The 14,387-nt window shown below is 37.0% G+C and overlaps 1 protein-coding gene across 1 annotated transcript in view; it reads left to right on the plus strand.

Moving 5' to 3' along the window:
- SMAD4 (SMAD family member 4) overlaps positions 1 to 11,844 on the plus strand; it is a 30,752-nt gene extending 18,908 nt beyond the window's left edge. The window contains exons 5-12 of the mRNA XM_074952365.1: positions 1,188 to 1,400; positions 2,694 to 2,813; positions 2,952 to 3,065; positions 4,661 to 4,711; positions 5,750 to 5,933; positions 7,201 to 7,369; positions 8,633 to 8,771; positions 10,456 to 11,844. Of these exons, the coding sequence (XP_074808466.1) occupies positions 1,188 to 1,400; positions 2,694 to 2,813; positions 2,952 to 3,065; positions 4,661 to 4,711; positions 5,750 to 5,933; positions 7,201 to 7,369; positions 8,633 to 8,771; positions 10,456 to 10,667 (1,202 nt within the window). The 3' untranslated portion in view covers positions 10,668 to 11,844. The remainder of the gene's footprint in view (positions 1 to 1,187; positions 1,401 to 2,693; positions 2,814 to 2,951; positions 3,066 to 4,660; positions 4,712 to 5,749; positions 5,934 to 7,200; positions 7,370 to 8,632; positions 8,772 to 10,455) is intronic.
- The last annotated feature ends 2,543 nt before the right edge of the window (positions 11,845 to 14,387 follow it).

Here is a 14,387-nt window from a genome sequence, read left to right on the forward strand (position 1 = left end):
TAAACATTTACTTCCAGGTATACTCAGTGAAGCAACATGATAGGGTTTTAGTTATTTCTGTAACTGTATTGTGTATGCAACTGATGCACCGAAGCTAGGGTTTTCTTTTCCTCTTAAAGGACAGATGTGGTGGGATTTTTTGTTTAAGTGCCTGGAAGTCTTGGACATAAACTTAAAAAAAAAAAAAATCAAAAAATCAAATTGATTGGCTAAACTTTACAAATTTGAACTTTTGATAGACTAGACTCCGGGCCAGTTTGCTTTCTACTGAAGGAGTAGAAGCAATTGAAAATGATTTATGTGCACAGTATCAAGTTTGTACCAAAGTTTATAGTACAGTAACTAAATACATGGTATGTATTGGTTACATAATTATATTTTTGTGCTGCTATCTCACTACAGCTATGGAACTGATAGAGAACAAAAGGAAAATATTTTAATATCCTTTGACATTTCTTAAACCAAAAACAAACATGGAATTAATGCAATGTAAAAAATTAGTTTAAAACATTAAATACAGAATGCAAAAGTTAGTGTTCATATAGTTGTAACTCACCCACACTAGCCACAGATACTATTTTGGATTCGTAGTTGTTAAATACGAAGTGAGTTCTGTAGTGCCTTGCCATGTGCACGCACACTTCCAAAGGGTGTTGCATAAAAGTAGCTTGAGGAGAGAGAGGCTTTTTCTTATGTGCAGTGTTGTTGAATTAAGTTTATTATGAGGAGTTTGCATATTCTGAATTGCTTGTTTAAAGTTGTAACTTCAATATTGCATTAATGTAAGTTAACGTGCTTGACAGTGCATTGCCACTTTTCTCACCCCCTCCAGCCATACTCTAATGAACACAAACCAGCATGGTGTTAGAATATGCATAATTTGGGAACGAAATTGCTATTTCAGAGGCAGCAAGTGGAGCTCACCGTTCTTTGGTGTGCTATAAAGTTACTTTTTACAGTTCTCAGCTACTGGATGAATTGCTTATTTATTTGTAAACTAGAGAACGTGCCCCACAATGTTGTACAAGGTCTGTGTAGGTCAGAGATGGTTGCCTAAACTGCTTTTCCAAGAATGCAGCTTTAATACTGTTGTAATTGTTTGGAAGCGGAGCTGCTCCATGTACTTACCTATAAATTAGTAAAATGCACATGCATGCTTAAGGATTTAAACCTTTATTTTTTCATAGCTCCATCAAGTATGTTGGTGAAAGATGAATATGTTCATGACTTCGAAGGACAGTCCTTGTCTACAGCTGAAGGCCATTCAGTCCAGACCATCCAGCATCCGCCAAGTAACAGGGCTTCTACTGAGACTTACAGCACCCCAGCTATGTTAGCTCCTACTGAGTCTAGCACTACCAGCACCACCAACTTTCCCAACATTCCTGTGGCTTCCACAAGTAAGAAACTTAGATTATCTGGAATATAAAATCAGAATCCTTGAATGGCACAACCATTTGATCTTCTCTAAAGTGGACATTGGCATAGGAAACTTGCTTTTATTTTATCGAAGTAAATACACTAATACCTTACTTTGTTATTCCAGTCACAGGTGGCCTGTTGATCTCAGATGTTAAAATGAGATTTTACTTGGAGCCTAGAATTTGAATCAGTTTTTTCTGTTAACATCCCCCCCCCAACTATTACACTGACTGAATTTTCTAAACTACAAAAAACTGATACACACTTCTTGAGAAACCCTTACAAACACTGTTCATTGTTGTGTTGTTTAAGTTATTGACCCTTGAGGAGTACTAGCATGAGTATTGAACAACTGGGGTGGGAATGGAAAATTTCAGTATTCCATTAAATCAGCAGGAGGGATAATAAAACTGGATATATGAAGAAGTAGTTCTTAAACTTTCTGAAGCTGAGGACACCTTCTCTTCTAACTTTTTTGAAAAAAAATAATTGAACCACTTGAAAAATAAGCCTGTAAAAATTGCAGACTCTCTTAAAATCCTCATGAACACGTTGGTATGCCGTATCTAATTTTTCTTAAACGTTTTATGTGAATTTAGCTGTGTGGAAGTGCTCAATTGAATCAGTTATCACATAGCTCTAGAAAATGAAATCCTCTGTACTCAGATCAGGGAGTAGCAGTATGCAAAGATCCCCATGCTACCTCGGCAACATCCCTCAGTCCTTGCCTAGAAAAACCATTTGTATTTTGGGTTTTGTATCGCTCCCATCACCATAGTATCATATTGCTCTAAGAGTGTGAAGATAATTTAGTCTCCATTTCCTTTCAGTATTTGATGCCTCTTCTAAGTCCGTGGAAATCTTATTGAAAATAAGTGTTTCTGGGGCTGTGTGAAGCATGTTGCTTTTTCTGTATCTTTCAAGTGAAGCCTTTAGCTTCTCTTTTTTCCCTATATCGAAAATATCCAAAACAAAATCTGAGCAAAACAAAGATCCATTTTCCTGTTAGCAAATAAAAATGTGCAGAGCAATCCCAGTCATAAGACACAAAATGCGCTGTCGGAATAGAAGAAAAATTAGCTGATGCAAAAAGTATCTTACCTGCAGCTTTCTAAGGTTCTTTCCAGCAAGAAATATATCCTTAAATTCTAGCAGCTTTATTATAATAGCCTTGATAATTGGGATGTGTTTTCCTCAGTAGGATTGTGCAGTTTCCCTCTTATGATAAAATTGTGAAATATTTATGAATGGGAAGTATGTTCTTTTACCAGGTCAGCCAACCAGTATATTGACAGGTAGCCATAGTGATGGACTGTTACAGATTGCTTCAGGGCCTCAGCCAGGAACGCAGCAGAATGGGTTTACAGCTCAGCCAGCTACTTACCATCACAGTGAGTATACACGTACATGCATTCTTTTTAGTTTTCTAAAACCGGTTAATAAATATTCAGGAGAAATAAAGAAATAGAAATGACATGGGTAAGCTCCCTTAAATGTGAAGTAGTCCAGTCCTTTTTTTCTTCTTTTAGATAGTACAACGACTTGGACTGGAAGTCGAACGGCAGCCTACACACCTACTATACCTCACCATCAGAATGGGCATCTTCAGCATCACCCACCTATGCCCCACCCTGGACATTACTGTAAGCATTTGTGGATTTTCAAATTGCTATACTTTCTATGATGTCATTGTAGCATAATGGCAGAATCTAATCTCTCTTGTGACCTTTTCCCCCCACAAGCGTAAATTCTATTAATTATAAAACTATAATTACTGTGTAATGTATTCTGACAATTAAATACGAAAGCTCCATGAGAGTTGGTGAAGTGTACTTTGCGCTGCATCAAAACAGGTGAGAGCAGATTAAAATTTTAGTTGTTATAATGGCACCATCCAGTTTTGCAGTTAAAAACCTGTTCGTATTTCCCTTTTTAGCTTCTGTTTATAGAACTTTATAACTTGGCTGTAAATGCTTCCTTTGACCTTGAGTGTTGGTCCAGAAGTAGATTTTGAAATAATATTTGGCCTTTTTTGGTTCAGGTTCCTGTTTCAGATCCTTTAGAAACATATTTGGAGTAAAGTCTCATTTTCTTAATAACTTACAGTACTTAGGCATTTCTTTTAAAGTGTAATTTATGTGCACTAAAATTTAAAAATATTATAAAAGTTAAAAATCATTGCTGGCTGGCCCCACTACAACCCAATTCATGGGGATATTTGGCACATACGTTTGCACTTACTACAAAACCGACCTGTAAATGGATTTTCTTTAAAGATTACTAGTTAGCTCTTGGCCTCAAGGCAAAATCGATTGATTTTTGTTTTACCATGTTGTAATCTAGTAGGTTTGAATGAAATCAGTAGAGCCTAAAGGTATAGCAGATTAGATAGGTTATCTAAGAGCAAGGAGTGTGGTGAGAAAAGAACAAAAATTAAAATTAGTTTTGCCTGTCCTCCTTTATTATGGAATTCAATAATCTCTAAACACTGGGATAATTCTGGATTTCCTATTATTGTACTTATAAATTATTCTATTTGCAGTGGTTATGCTCTGCACTCTATTCCTGAGCGGGAGTTAAAATCACTTATTGCAATAAATTACTTTGGCAGTTTTCCTGTATCAACAAAACATATTTTAGACTCTGATATTAAGTTTTATATTACTCCCTTCTACCTGGTTCCCACTCCATACTCCATCTTGTTTATCTGAAGTACTGGAGTTCAAAAATATTTCTGGTGCTTAAGTTATTCATAAATGTTTTCAATATTGACTTGGCTTTCCAGTTTAATACTTTGACTTTTCTAAAAATGGATGTTGGTACTCCTGGGCTATCTCCTTGGCCGCCTGCTCCTCTCACTTTGGACAGTCTCATCCATTGACATCTAGCAACTTTGTCATCTTCTCCCAGAAGCCATTGTGCCTTTGTCCATGATGCATATCCCGAACTCATCTGTAAAACGGCACATTTAATCCCTTCTAAAGATGTACTTCTCCTGTGCTGCCTATGAGAAGCATAGCTAATTTATAATAAAAATTAAAACAAATTGTTAAGTTAACGTGCTTTGCCAAGACTAACCTCTCTGCTGATCTCTGTTTTTAGAATGAACTTGTCAGGGCTAGGACCATACCCTCTTCTCTGTTTGGACAGTGCCTAGCACACTGTGGACTCTACCAAAACAAAATTACTCATAAATCTGTATCTTCATGTAAAATAAACTTCATGCTTTTTTTTAAAGGGCCAGTTCACAATGAACTTGCATTCCAGCCTCCTATATCAAATCATCCTGGTAAGTGCATGCTTCTGAAGAATTGTTCAAAGTATAATGGAAAATTAAATGTATTCCATATGGGCCTGATCCAAAGCCATGTATCACCTACTTCAAAAGCTATGCCAAGCATATGTTACAAGAAATAATACATTCTGAGATGGAACAAAATGGATGAATGATAACTGTTGGTATTTCCAGAAACTAAAGGCCGACACTTTCAAAGAATGGATTTTAAATAGAAAAAACAGATTTTTATTAGTTTAAGCAATTAATAGAATCTAAGCAAGTACAGTTTTGGTGTAAAACCTAGAAAACTAGCCAACTTGCAGATGCAAGGTAGTATGCTAACGTTACAATAATACAGTTTGTCCATCACACAGGTTATATCATTTTGTATGATTTAAACAGTAACTTATTTTTTCGTTCATTCATTGGCCTCTGCCACTGAAAGGAAAACTGGCAGTGATTGAAAGCTGAATTTAACTGGTGATAAGACCTCAATGTTTATATAAAAATTCATATTTTTATAATGACCCACACTCTTTGTAATTAAGTATTGTTTCATAAACATAAGTCTGAAATACTTGTTCCTTAAGGGTTTTTGTAAAAACTGGAAGCTTTTGTGTCTGTCCTATTATGATAAAAACAGTATTTCTCCTAGTAATTTGCAGTGATTCTGTCTTAATTTCCTAAAAATCAACCTGTACTATCTGTATATAAAAAGTATAATTAATATGCAAATTAATTGACATTGAGGTGCAGTTAGAATAATTTTTAAATGCAACTGCAAGCTTAAGTTACCATGACCTCATTCCTGCCCAGGTGTTTCTGTTCCATCTCTAATGTGCAAAACATTTACTAGTAAATGATACATAAAAATTTGAAAGCGGAGGCAATTTTGTGTTCATTTAAGCTCACTACTGACTTCTTACATATATGCACAAACTGTTGAAAATTAAATTGCAAGTACAAATGGTAAAAGTTCTGAACACTTGTGTCTCAGGGTTTTGCAGGATTTTTACTGGCACATTTCAGCCTGTTCTTTGTCTTCTCCAGCTCCGGAGTACTGGTGTTCAATTGCTTACTTTGAAATGGATGTGCAAGTTGGGGAGACATTTAAAGTCCCTTCAAGCTGTCCAGTTGTTACTGTTGATGGCTATGTGGACCCTTCTGGAGGAGACCGCTTTTGCCTGGGCCAGCTTTCTAATGTACACAGAACAGAAGCCATTGAAAGAGCAAGGTATTTTGCATGTCTTCTGGAATACCAGACTTTGGTTGTATTTTATATTTATTGTTCAAGATTTTGGTATATATCTTTCTTTTGAAGATATAAGTTCCGTTATGTACATTCTGATTGATACGATACTACAGCTTGTGTTTTCCTGGGCCTTTGGGTTCACACTTTGGGTATGTTCATCCATCTGAGTAGTGCATGAGTGGCCCAGGAGTGTGCCCCTTGATGTGGCATATTTCATTTGTTGGTTTATATAATTGTGTTTGAAAGTTGTCATAATTTTAAGAACAATTTGTGTCCTTGTGCTTGGGGAGAGAAGATTTAATCTATTGAGGGTAAGGGCAAGGATTAGACTAAGTGAAGCACACAGGTTCTTTAGAGCATCATAGGCAAATGGAAAAAAGATACTTGTTTTTCATTCTCACCTCACACTTAAGTTTTGGTGAAGGAGCAGAAAAAGGCCTTCAGGAACTCTTTTGCTCGTGATAAAGTCCTTTCCCCACGAAACAAACAGGAGTACAACAGGACTAAAATAATTTCAGGTGTTTATAGTTAGTTAGCTTAAAATATGGTGCATTATTGTGGCATCACCAAGAGGTCATGTTGCTGTATTGGAGCATTGCTTCAAAAGATGTATACGCTGCTGTTCTCTAGTGCAGGACTGTACACTTGGATGACTTTAGAAGAGCTCTGTGTAGCTTGAAAGGTGGTATCTTTCACCAACAGAAGGTGGGCCAGGAAAAGATATTACCTCACTCATTTTGTTTCTCTCATGTTTTAATACAGTATGGCTACAGCAACGCTGCAAACACTTTAGGACACTTGTCAGTGTGGATCCTTATTCTGCTGAAATAGGAGGCCCAAGTGTTGTATTTGCTGAGATATAGTTTTGGAATGCAGATTCTATGTCTATAATTACTTTAAATGTTCCTTGACCTACATTGCCTATCCATGCTGCTACTTCCATAAAGTTAATGTTACATGTACAATGCAGTGTGCTCATTATACAGTGGATGTGATATACCTTCATGCTTTGTTGCATAGCTTGCAATGGACTGCTGCTGCTGCTGCTAAGACTTCAACAATCCCAATTCTTTGAAAAATAGTTAATTATTCACCTTCTAGGTAAATTATTTTACAGCCTAGAATTTAGATTATGGTGTAGTGGACTGCTGAGAACTCTTAGGATTTGTGTATGGCTCACAAATCTTTAAGGAGGTTCTAATGTGTAGTTTGTGAACATAAGTACATTGGACCTTTTTCCCTTTTTCAGGTTGCACATAGGTAAAGGGGTGCAGTTGGAATGTAAAGGTGAAGGCGACGTGTGGGTTAGGTGCCTCAGTGACCACGCAGTCTTCGTTCAGAGTTACTACTTGGATAGAGAAGCAGGGCGTGCACCAGGAGATGCAGTTCACAAGATTTACCCAAGTGCATATATAAAGGTTGGTTTGAATATCCTGGATGACAGTTGTAGGAAATAACAAATGAATTTGTTCTTTGTAGATGGCAAAGAAATTGTTTTATGAAGTGTTGAAAGAAATGTAAACCAAATAACCTAAATTATTTTTTCCCACTAAAAAAAAAAACTGTTTTAGTCTCTAACTAGTGCCCAATGAAGTTTTGTTTGTCTTATTGTTGATGAATGGCTTTTTAAATTGGCAGTGTTTATTTAGATGTTATGGAAGCAACCGACCATTTCATAATTCTGTCACAAGCAATCTTAGCAGTGATATTGCATTTTAGCAGTTTTTGTTCAAATGAGTTAATTCAAAAAGTTGGTTACTTAAGCTTATAATACGGTCCAATTTTTTCTCATTTTGGAAAAAAGATATTTTGAAATGTAATATTAATCTTGAAAAAATAGCTAATTTTTTTAAAAGCATTGACATGGAAATATTGAACCAATGAATCCACCAAAAGTCAAACTTTTTATACAAAATCATATATTTTTCTACAAGATTTCAAATGTAACCTACATTAAAATGAACATTCACTTTACATACATCTCAGGGTAAAACGAGGTTTAAAACCAAACTACTTTGCTGGGCAACATACCCAGAGCTCTGGATTTCTTTCATTCACTGCAGAAACCCTCAGTCTCTGAGAGCAGAATTCTTGTGTATTTCAGTAACCTGTCTGATCATAAAAAAGCAGTGTGCCCCCAAACTGAAACCTAGCTGTTCTAATTTGAGGCCTACCATGTGTCCGTATTCTGTGTAAGTAAATTTCCATATTTCAACAAGGCTGTGACAAAAGCAGATGGGGACTCTCAAAGTTTAGGAGGACACATCTCTAATTTTTCATTTATATGCCTTGCTTTTTTAAATTAAGTATTAAGCTATGACCTTCTCCTGGATTTTGTCGGTTTGTGACACTCTTAGGCCCTGATCCTGCAATTTGATCTACACAAGTAGCCTCTTTAGCCCACTCAGATTCAGTCAGGGCCTCAATGTGTTGGGCTTTTTTTAAAGCTACTAGTGCTCAAATCTTGGAAGAGTCTGTAAAAACAATGGATAGAATTTTTTTGACCCTTGTATGTTCTAGAAATAAAAATTCAGTTGGTAAAAGCTTGCCTGTAACTCTGTGGTGTTACGATTTTTAATTTATCTCATACGTAACAGCAATGATAGCACTGGCTCTTATGAACTCTTTCCCTCAGTGGTTAAGATAAATCTATGTAATGCAGGACTTATATTTTTTTAAAGGTGTTTGATTTACGCCAGTGTCATCGTCAGATGCAGCAGCAGGCTGCTACTGCCCAAGCTGCAGCTGCTGCCCAGGCTGCAGCAGTAGCTGGAAACATCCCTGGACCAGGATCAGTAGGTGGAATAGCCCCAGCTATCAGTAAGTACACTAAGTAATTCCTTTGCTCTTTTTAAGGAAAAACACCCTACAGAGAATGGGGACCATATTATATCTCTGCTTATTCACACTTCAGACTTACTCTTATTTTTATCAAGTAAATAAAGCATCCATTTCTGTAGCTTCTCTGCACATGAAGCTCCCATTGTGAAGTCTGTGGAAATTCCGGGTGTGAACGGGGCTGCAGAATTTGTATAAAAGCAGTGTGACAAAGTACGCTGCTTCCGAGGCACAAAGGTCAAACAGTATAACTATTTTCCTCTAAACGAAGTTGTATCTCCCCCTCCTAAAACAGAGTGTGAAAAATTTCCCAGAGAGAACTAAATGTACTAGTCAGCCGCCAAAGAAATGTGGGGGGAAGGGGGGGGAGACTGGGGCCCATCACTGAGGTCTAAGGGAAACAGCCATGTAAGAAGCCTGTTCTGGAGGAAGGTGCTGGGATCTGTCACTGAGCTTGCCCTGAATTTTGCTAAGAGGAAAGTTTTTTGTTTGTTTGTTTGTTTGTTTTTTTTAAATTGGTGCCTAAGTTTAGGCTCCTAAGTCCATATTTAGGCACCTAAATAAGTAGCCAGACTTTGGAAAATGCTGGACACTTACTTAAGCAAATCAGTCTTCTCTAGCTTCTGTATTGCTGTTGGCAAGTAGATATTTCAAGCCATTTCACAGAACATTGAAAATTATTTTGGCCACAACATTTAACTTGTTATATTAACAGAAAGCACCAGTCCTATTTAATGATCACTTGCCGTATTAATCTTTTCTTGTGTTTCATTAAACATGAACAAAACAATATAAAAAAGAAACAGAATAATTTGGGTAAGGTTTTTTAATTTAAATATGGAGTACATTTTTGTCTGCTTTTAAACATTAAACATTTTAAACAGAAAAAATCTTCCTTGAAAAGGCAATCTATTGTCTGTACCAACCTTACACTGTTGGGAAATGTTTATTGCGAAGCTAAATTCACTGAAATAGAGGTTTAAAATGGAAATACAAACAGTTCTCATTAATAGCACATTGAAATGACAATTATGGCTTTAGACCCCGCTCTACAAATATTTTAAAGAAATCACGTTAGCAGCAAATAAACTGCAGTAGATGTTGGAGCTTTCCCAACACCATTTGTACAGTCCTGTTAGGTTATCATGTTGAAGTGAAAAAACTGAGATTGGCTCCATACGTGTGCTTGTACATAGAAGGTGCATCTGGATAAATTACATACACAAATTTGGAAGTCCTTTTTGCTTGCTTTTGTTTTAATTTGGATGTGTGTCTTTTGGGCCATTTTGAATCAAGATGGCACAGCTATATATTGAATTGTCAGTACTTTCTCATAAAGCTGACAGTCTACTGTTAACTTAATTCCAGACATAAGTATCTCTAGTGTACTTAACTTTCTAAAATGGGCTTTTAAGGCTGGTTTGCATCACATAACTGTTCTCAGGCTAATTGGTTGTATCTGGCAGCTTACTCGGGCTACAGGTACATGTGTCTGTAGCACACATCTAGAAACGTTGATTGGTGTGGTTTGTGGAGAGGGAGAACTGTACATGAAGGAACAGCTGAGCAAACAGGTTACTGTGTAGAATTGGCTAGGTGTTGCGTAAAACAGCATGTCTGAGGCAACTAAATGCACACGAACACTTACTCAAAACCTCTTATTTAGGTTTGTCGGCTGCTGCTGGAATCGGCGTAGATGATCTTCGCCGCTTATGCATACTCAGGATGAGTTTTGTGAAAGGTTGGGGACCTGATTACCCAAGACAGAGCATCAAAGAAACACCCTGTTGGATTGAAATTCATTTACACCGGGCCCTCCAGCTTCTAGATGAAGTACTTCATACCATGCCTATTGCAGACCCACAACCTCTGGACTGAGATCCCTCTGCGCACTGCTGTGGGCCGTTATATTGTCGGGATGGTGGATTGTAAAATACAATTCTGTTTATAACCTGAAGATATATTTTACTTCTGTTCTGCTTAATCTTTTAAAACCAAGTTTTAAAAATGTGTTTGCCTTCTTGCTCTTTTAAGAAAGAAACTGAACATGCAGAAATTGGATTTCAAGTTACTTTTTCAGAACTTTACTGTCACAACAGGTGGCTCAGGGCTTAAAGTAAAGCCTATATGGATATTTTCAAAGAGATTGAACACAGTACTGGTAACTTTGATCTGCTCTATTATGGCAACTTGCTGACAAGCCCCATGAGACCCTTTTGTATGCAGAATATATATATATATATATTTATATCTGAAAATTCTTTCTAATCACCATAAACATTTACCTTAAAAGAACTTTAAAGTTACTGAAATCTTGCATTTAATTCTTTTAGGGAACAAATCATTAGCAACAGAGATTTCTTTATCTTGATGAGTATCTTGCTGTGGTTTTCCAGATTGAAGGGTACAAACTGCCAAAAATTAGGAGTATGTTGTTGGTAATAATTAAAAGTAGCCTGGAAAAAGAAATGTTTCTTTTCCTTTACTGTATTTTAAAAAGATGTCTTAGATTTTTATTTATATAGGCACACAATTTTTAAAACACTAACAGGAGTGGATACTTTCAGTGCTGGCACTCAGTTTAAATATAACATGAAATATCCGATCTGTAAAATTGCCAATTAAATGACATAATGAATATCTAATGGTAGGAACATATTTTCATAACTACTGCTGACTTCTGTGTCCTAAATACAAAGGAAAAAAAGTCAGACTAAAATGGGTAGTTTGATTGTTTATACTTAATTTGAAAAGTGATAACTTGCATATACCATTAAATCATGTATATTATGACATCAGTATTTAGGATCCAGTTTTTGTATCTGTTCACCATTTCCACTCAGGGCAAGATGACAAACTTGTTTTTATACCTCTTGGTTATTTTAAGCCCGATGCCATCAATGACCTCATCAATTGGCAATGACTTTGTATAGAGAATTTAAAGTAGAAAAACTTGCAAATGTATTGACTGTATGACAGCTACAATATGTATGCTTTCTCTCTAGTTAATAGTATAAATAAAATTCTGAAAACCCCAGTTTATACAATTGTATTTTGTTTGCTTAGATTAAATATTTTCTTCTACACTTTGAGTCCACTAATCTAGAGTGGTTGGTCACTTTCCCTTGAAAGATCAGCAGCAGCCAATAGCATTAAGATTTATGTAACTTCCAACCTAAATTTTGATTTTTCATCAGGGCTCTTCTAGCTTTTCTTTCTTTTGCTACATCTCAACAAGTACAGAAGAGTTGTTTCTTAGCAACTGGGTGTGGCTATGGGATTTTTTAACAGCATTTGTGTGGGGAATTGGAACTGGAAGAAATGGCCCAGAACTACTGAGTGCAAATCCAGTGTTGCATTCAAACACCGTTAATTCAATCTGCCTGCATTGTTGTGTTGAGCCAATCTAATAGAACAGTTTCAGCAGGTAACACAATAAGAAACAGTCTTGAAACAGATTATTCAAGGGTTTTTTTGTTTGTTTTTTTTGCCATGTTCCTTGCATCAAATCAAGAATCTGCAGAGGACAATGATACCATTTAGATAGAGCCCTTTTCATCCATAGATCTCAAAGTGCTTTACAAAAGTGGTCAGCAGTTGTCATTTCCGTTTTACAGATGAGTACACAAGTCAAATGACTTGCCCAAATTAGTGACAGCTGGGGTGCTTTTCTTAGGTGGTAGGATGCTTCTAACCATTTGGTCAAATATTCTGACTCATCCAAAAAACAAACTAAAAAAGGTCTCTGGGAGAAGGTTTTTTCTGTTGGTGGATAGTGAAACCTGAGTCTACTCTTACCCATCTGGCTGCTCTTAATCCTGGATTCTTGGTTCCTAACCACTTGGAAAATGTACAAACTTTTGACAAGTTAATTGTCGTGGGGCAGTTTGCATGAACTGGATTCCATGCCACTTCCCTATGAAGAATTATGCATCTCCTAAAGGCACTCATCATTTCAGTTTATAATTGTTGATCTTTGCACAGCTACATGGAAGAAATCCTCCAGAACTTTGCATATACCTGAGTCCCCAAACATTCTGCCAGCTTGATAGTGTAATGCAAGATTCCCGCTACCTGATTTAAAATAAACCAAATCAAATACTTTATTGTGGCCTGCAAAGAATCAACAGATTAGGCTGTATATACAGAGGCATCACAAACAGGAGCAACGATCTCTCCCTTCATTTCTTGTAAACAGCATCTGGAATACTGTGCTCAGATTAGGCAAACGAGAGTATTCAGATTAGAGCAATACATTCAGATGACTAAGGGGTTAACCAAAAATACAAATTGCAGGTTTATAATCAGGAAGACTTTCCTGCCAGGTCTGTGAGATGGTGAAACTGTGTGTGGATGCCTCCTCCTGGAGACACTTAAAACAAATAAGAACAATCTTGAGCTTGCAGGGGGATGGACGAGAGCAGCAGTTCCCAAACTCTTTGGCTGCAACTCCCTTTCAGAGATTCATGTCCCATGTGTACTCTTTCTTTCTAAGAAACGGTATTTCTGTTGATACCTGGAGTCTGGAAGCTCATTCCAGCTAGGGCACCCTGCTGGTTCTAGGCCCATGAGCATCTTCTGTCCAGGATATGTGCCAGACAGTCTCAGCAGGATACACAGCTGGGCTGCATCCCTCTCCTCATACCCCCATCTCTGCGATCCCCTAGAATCACTCTCAGGCTGCAGGCTCCTCTGGTCATGGTACGATTCCCAGCATGCATGTGGAAATAGTGACCATAATATAATAACATTTAACATTCCTGTGGTGGGAAGAACACTGTGGCATTTAATTTCAGAAAGGGGAACTATGCAAAAATGAGGAGATTAGTTCAACAGAAGTTAAAAGGTACAGTGACTAGAGTGAAATCCCTGCAAGCTGCTGGACACTTTTCAAAGACACCATAATAGAGGCTCAACTTAAATGTATACCCCAAAGTAAAAAACACAGTAAAAGAACTAAAAAAGAGCCACTGTGGCTTAACAACCATGTAAAAGAAGCAGTGAGAGATAAAAAGGCATCTTCTAAAAAGTGGAAGTCAAATCCTAGTGAGGTAAATAGAAAGGAGCATAAACACTGCCAAATTAAATGTAAAAATGTAGTAAGAAAAGCCAAAAAGGAGTTTGAAGACCAGCTAGCCAAAAACTCAAAAGGTAATAACAAAATGTTTAAGTACATCAGAATCAGGAAGCTTGCTAAACAACTAGTGGGGCCCCTGGATGATCAAGATACAAAAGGAGCACTTAAAGATAAAGTAATTGCGGAGAAACTAAATGAATTCTTTGCTTCAGTGTTCACGGCTGAGGATGTTTGGGAGATTCCCAAACCTGAGCCATCTTTTGTAGGTGACAAATCTGAGGAATTGTCACAGATTGAAGTGTCACTAGAGGAGGTTTTGGAATTAATTGAGAAACTTAACAATAACAAGTCACCGGGGCCAGATGGCATTCACCCAAGAATTCTGAAAGAACTCAAATGTGAAATTGCAGAACTATTAACTATGGTTTGTAACCTGTCCTTTAAATCAGCTGCTGTACCCAATGACTGGAAGATAGCTAGTGTAACGCCAATATTTAAGAAGGGCTCTAGAGGTGATCCTG

Source organism: Natator depressus, chromosome 5 (genome assembly GCF_965152275.1).
Source record: "Natator depressus isolate rNatDep1 chromosome 5, rNatDep2.hap1, whole genome shotgun sequence".
NCBI lineage: Eukaryota > Metazoa > Chordata > Testudines > Cheloniidae > Natator > Natator depressus.